The sequence below is a fragment of the Haemaphysalis longicornis genome, unplaced genomic scaffold (genome assembly GCF_048455015.1).
Source record: "Haemaphysalis longicornis isolate Haplotype H1 unplaced genomic scaffold, Haemaphysalis longicornis Haplotype H1 scaffold_5, whole genome shotgun sequence".
Lineage (NCBI taxonomy): Eukaryota > Metazoa > Arthropoda > Arachnida > Ixodida > Ixodidae > Haemaphysalis > Haemaphysalis longicornis.
Genome location: NW_027526385.1, coordinates 108,793,889 through 108,800,030, shown reverse-complemented (window position 1 = coordinate 108,800,030; position 6,142 = coordinate 108,793,889). Strand labels below are relative to the sequence as shown.

The window sequence follows — 6,142 nt, the reverse complement described above, 5'->3', positions numbered from 1 at the left end:
AGCGGTCACCCAGAACTGTTGGTAGAACCCCCACTCCTGCCGAAGGCAGGCAGCCAGGCTGCAGGGTTGGCCTGCAGGTGCTGGACATGCACCAGCTGCTGCTCCTGACAGGGGCCCTTCTCCTGCAGGAACACCGTCAAAGCCATCATGAGCGACTTGCATCTCACTGGTTACGACTAAATGGCTTCTCATCTCTGTTTCACACATTCACATAATAGTCTCCAGTCTGAATTAGAGTTCAGCTGCCAGCCGGAAGGGTACGTATAGAGAACACAATGCTTGAGAGAAGACTTACTGGGGGCCCAGGTAACAGACGATGGAGGAGTCCCCAAGAACTGTTGGTAGAACCCCGACTCCTGCCGAAGGCAGGCATCCAGGCTGCAGGGTTGGCCTGCAGGTGCTGGACATGCACCAGCTGCTGCTCCTGACAGGGGCCCTTCTCCTGCAGGAACACCGTCACAGCCATCATGAGCCACTTGCACCTCACTGGTTACGACTAAATGGCTTCTCATCACTGTTTCACACATTCACATAATAGTCTCCAGTCTGAATTAGAGTTCAGCTGCCAGCCGGAAGGGTACGTATAGAGAACACAATGCTTGAGAGAAGACTTACTGGGGGTCGAGGTAACAGACGATGGAGCGGTCACCCAGAACTGTTGGTAGAACCCCGACTCCTGCCGAAGTCAGGCAGCCAGGCTGCAGGATTGGACTGCAGGTGCTGGACATGCACCAGCTGCTGCTCCTGAGAGGGGCCCTTCTCCTGTAGGAACACCGTCACAGCCATCATGAGCCACTTGCACCTCATTGGTTACGACTAAATGGCTTCTCATCTCTGTTTCACACATTCACATAATAGTCTCCAGTCTGAATTAGAGCTTCAGCTGCCAGCCGGAAGGGTACTTATAGAGAACACAATGCTTGAGAGAAGACTTACTGGGGGCCCAGGTAATAGATGATGGAGGGGTCCCGAAGAACTGTTGGTAGAACCCCAACTCCTGCCGAAGTCAGGCAGCCAGGCTGCAGGGTTGGCCTGCAGGTGCTGGACATGCACCAGCTGCTGCTCCTGAGAGGGGCCCTTCTCCTGCAGGAACAGCGGCACATGTCTGAGCACAGACCAGGTCACAGCCATCTTGAGCCACTTGAATCTCACTGGTTACGAGTGGCTTCTGATCACTGTTTCACACGTTCAAACTCCAGAATCCAGTCTGAATTAGAACTTCACGTGCCAGCAGCAAGGGTTAGAGAACACAATGCTTCAGAGAAGACTTACTGGGGGCCCAGGTAATAGACGATGGAGTGGTCCCCAAGAACTGTTGGTAGAGCCGCGACTTCTGCCCAAGGCAGGCAGCCAGGTCAAACACAAGAACAAGTTTTTTGCGTGTACCGAAAATGTGGTGTATGTAATTCCCCTCTCGTGTGGTCGCAAATACGTGGGCCAGACATCCCGGTGTTTAAATGATCGACTGCGGGAGCACAAATGGAATGTAGAGCATGGAAACACGGGGCACCTTAGTGCGCACTGCCGAGATTGCAAAAAATGTAAAGAATGTAAACCTGCCTTCAATCAGACTATAACAATAACAAGACATCACAACCAGTTAACAAGGGAACTTATCAAAGCTTCTGAAATGGCCCGCATTGGAGGGGATGCATGCGTGAGCAAGCCATCTCTGACTATCACAAAAGGAACTTTCGTATTCGGACATACAAATCTGAATGCGCCTGTCGCACTAGCTGCTGTCGAACAAATACTTTTTTTTGGTTTTCGTTATTTTGTTTTATCGTTGTGTTATCGTATTCCGACTTTGTCATGCGTGTGTTGGGTGTGCGTGGCGTGACCTCAAGAATGTACCGTTGTGCGCACGATTTCTGTGTATGTATATGCCTTTTTTTTCTAATAAATCTTAGTTGGAAGTAGCGCGTGTCCCTGTGCCCTCTCGTCGTCCCTCGTTTATGTTTTGCGCTTCGAGTGGTCTTGCAATGGAATACCAACTTGCCCAGAAGTCCGCCTTAATCAGGTGTAATGAAGGTCGCTGGACGGCTGCCACCCTGGGACTGTTAGCCTCTAAAACGCTTTGGGCACTGCTGACCCGCTATGGACCACTTGTATCAGTCTCACTTCCCTCCGGCTTTATGCTCAAATGAAGAGACAGTAAAGACGTACAGCCGCATCGGTGCTAAGTGCTCTGCAGTAGCATATAGTGCCACAGAGATCCTCGCGAACCAGTTCATGTGTATTTAAATTCTCAGTGAACAGACAATTGCATGAGGGTGCTATTCCTGAAGTTTGAAGACAGCGCGAGTACCGGATCAGACGTCAATGCATATATTTTGAACATAAGGATAATTTGCAGTCTTGGTTCATTACAGACATTCTTTTCAGTACTTAAAAAGGCCAGGTCTTGAGTTGCGCAGTTGAGACTGCACCAGTCGATAATTACACACAAAGCCGGAGCTTCAACATGGGATTTAGGTGCAATGTACGCTATACGCACCAAATTTCAACAAATCATGCTCACCGCAACGTTTATTTAATGACTTTCTCCTTGTAGCAGCCATTTTTCGCCCTACATTGCGGTCATAAGTTTGTCAGTACTGCTAACAAGGACATATTTGGCGCTTTGTAGCAGCAAAACAAGAATAATAGTGCGACATTTTTGTGATGCCGGTGATAGAGAGCAACCTTGACTTTAATTTCTGAAAGTTAAAAAAAAAATCAAGATTGCCTTTTTTTAATTGCCTTTCAAAATGTGTTACCTTGCTGCAGAACAATGCTTTCTTCATAGTGAAGCGTCTAAACCATGTAAACTAAAATTGGAACAGCGATTGAACAAGGAAAGACGAACAAAAATAAAAAATGGCAACTACCTAGCCTGCTTAGACATATTCCGAAACAAAAAGCCCCACATTGGGCAATTTTAAAAATTTTCCCAAATTTGGGGATTATTTATTAAAAGGAATTCGCTCTCCAAGGTAAAAAAAGAATACGTTACATCATTTGAGGGTGTGCAAAGTCTTTACATAAAGAGAACTAGGGCGATAGCTGCAGCAGTTTTTGTTTTACAGCGGCAAAAGTTACCAATTTTTCGCGAGCCGCTCAAGTGTCAGTCACCCGAGCCGGCCTTGGGATTTTATTTTGTGAAAGGGAAAATTTTTTTCATAAAAAAAAAACCACTTTGAATTCGCCTGTGAACAAGGAGCTATATATAATTTTTTCGTCAAAATTAAAGATTCGACCGGACACACCTGTCCAATCTCTAGTGATAACACCTTATATATATATATATATATATATAGGCTGCGTCTAATCCCACGGCAGCCATGAGAATTTCCGCCGGGAAATTCTCACAGCAGTTTCCATAAAAGCTGGCTGGCCTAAAATTTCCTGAATAATACTACGCCCCAACATAACCTAACATCACCGAACCTAACCGAACGCGTCGTAACCTTATTAAACAAAGCTGTTTGGGCAGTCGGTGCATTACGATTGAAAAATGACGCAGCGACAGTTGCTGTCGTTGTCCAAGTCGCGCTCCATTTTTCAATCGCTCCATTTTTCAACCTAACCTACCCAAATCCAGCCCTACTGCAACAAACCTAATCTAACCCAGCCGAACGACACAGAACACAACCCTAGCTAGGTCGCGGAGAAGACCGCATCCTCCGCCACCCCTCTCCCCTAGACCCAGTTTGCAAATAAAGTGTTTCTCCTCCTCCTATAATAAACGCAATTCAACCCATTCTAGAAGTCATTTGCGTCGATCTCTTGATATAATAATAATAATAATAATAATAATAATAATAATAATAATAATAATAATAATAATAATAATTTTATTTGCAAAGTCAGTGTGCCCACCCAGTGGCGTGCACGGCTAGGCAGAAAGGTAGAGACCCATACACCCATACGCAGGTGCGCCTAGGCGCATATCAGAGTTACTCAATACAGACAGTTGCGAAACTCCGCTTCAGAATCCGGGCGGCGCTAGCCCCCCCACTCCGTGGAAGGTGAGGGGCAAGTCGACGTGCGCGGCACCTAGGAGATAAAAACGGAACTTCGCTAAACTATTATAATTCAAAATTCTTCTGTAAAATAAAGATTGCTTTTTAAATTAAAACACAATAATTACGTAAAATTTACTTGTGTTTTTGCGGCTTTTCTTTTTATGACTTACGGCAGCAGCCGCAAGCACTTGAGTACTGCTTCAACGTCCTGCCGACAGACGACAGGCTAGTCAACTTGCCCCGTGCTTGCCCCGGCGCAGGGGGGCATCCAAAGACCGGCTTTCGATACATGGGGCCTATGGGGAGTTTCGCAACTGTCTATATCCAGTAACTCTGGGCGCATATACCGAAAAGCTGGTAAAAAAAGCATTAACAAAATCACGATGGCCGAAAAATTCCGAAAGCTAAAAAAAAAAAACATCGCAATGAAAGACTCGACCCTAGCTAGGGCCTTCTCGTTTAAAATCAAGTTCTTTACCACAGCGCTACAGGGGCAACTCCAAGCGCCGATTTGTAGGGAATATCTATCCCATAGAATATCCGAGTAGCATGCTTAGCCAATGAAAGACGACTGCCGTGAGAAATTTCTGACAGTAATTTGCTTAGCCAATGAAAGACGACTGCCGTGAGACATTTCGGACAGTAATTCTCATGGTTGCTGTAATTATACACACTACCGGACATTAATTACAATCACCACGAAGTCACTTCCGCGCGATCGCAAGAAATGACGCGACATTTGCTTCGTTAAGCGGCTCTTAATAATCGGGTAGCTTCTAAGGTTCACTATACACGGTTCGGCAAAAAACGGTACATGCGAAATGCGAATGGGCCGCAGCAGAAGAACTTTACCATGCAGCGCTGCATACTTAGCGTCCCAAGGCTTCCAAAGGTGCCGCTGGATGAGCCGAACGAGAACTTCAGCAGCTGCAGCTTGCGCCGTCCACATTTCGGGGGCGCCGATGACGTGGCGTCCAGCGGCAACCGATTCTGTCCACGCGTTCTTGATAAACGAATGCGAAACTATGCTTGAAGTACGCCGGCGAATGCTTGAAGTACGCCGGAGAAAAAGTTGCAGTACACGTATGCGCATTAATTTCAGACACCAGACTGCTCAACAGGTAGACCGGCGGTGCGAGCGAAGACAGCATTCGAACGCGACAATTGGGCCAACACAAAGATGCCGCGTTGATGATAAGCACATGACGCACGAACCGCGTTGTAGCTAACATTCTGAGGGTTGCACACAAGGAGGCGAATCACTAGGACGTGGAGGTTGCGAAGCATTAAAAAGAAGGCAGAACCCGCATGTAACTGTGAGCAGAGAGCGGTCGAATTCAGAACATTAGGCATATTTGAGCAGCGTAATGATGCACTTTGCTCGCGCTAGTTGCGCTCGTCGTGTACCGCACTCGTCCGCCGCTGGGGGTCAGTACCTTTCCGAGGCGAATGGATATATGGCGCGTACATAATTTCGGTTTCGATTTTCGAATGCTTGTTTCGGTGTCGGTTTTGCGTGCGCACGCGGAATATCCATTATCTTCTCGTAAACTTTACAGACGACCCTGCAACCACAGAGTTTCTTACAATATACTTACTAAGAACCTGGTCACGAGAGCTAGGCGCTTCTAAAGCGACCGTTTCAGCACGGCGCGATATTCAAAACGCTCAATTTCCAGCAGGCGGCGCAACTTCGTCACGCTGCACGTACCACGTTATCTTACCCTATCTGCTAGATTCGCGATCGAGCTCGATCGCTAGAATTTTATGCGAAAACTTGGCGTTCTAGTGGCTTTACCCTGCTGTGACCAGGGCGCGACCACCACGTGCTACCACGTGCGATTTGCACCACGCGTGCACGGACTATTCGGAATTCGTTTCGGGGTGTTCCAGAAATCTGTCCCGCAAAAATTATACAATTCTTTCCTGCATCACCGCAGCTGCGCGAGATGTCAGGAGGAGGAAAAAAGGTTAATTTATTGAGCATAAAAGTATAAAAGTGAGTGGCTCTCTCAGTCCAGAAAGCCGCGAGCCTGCAGCGCAGCAGCAGTGCTGCCACTGCTACTGATTTATCAGTAGATCTGCTGATGTTGTTCAATTTCTGCTGATTTAGTGATAAGAGTGCAAAATCTACT

General features: G+C 47.2%; 1 protein-coding gene across 1 annotated transcript in view; it reads right to left on the bottom strand.

The window, feature by feature from the left end:
* LOC144139853 (uncharacterized) overlaps positions 1-759 on the bottom strand; it is a 1,015-nt gene extending 256 nt beyond the window's left edge. The window contains exons 1-3 of the mRNA XM_077672099.1: positions 616-759; positions 296-442; positions 4-122 (exon numbers count right to left, since the gene is read on the bottom strand). Of these exons, the coding sequence (XP_077528225.1) occupies positions 4-122; positions 296-442; positions 616-728 (379 nt within the window). The 5' untranslated portion in view covers positions 729-759. The remainder of the gene's footprint in view (positions 1-3; positions 123-295; positions 443-615) is intronic.
* Between the last annotated feature and the right edge of the window lie 5,383 nt (positions 760-6,142).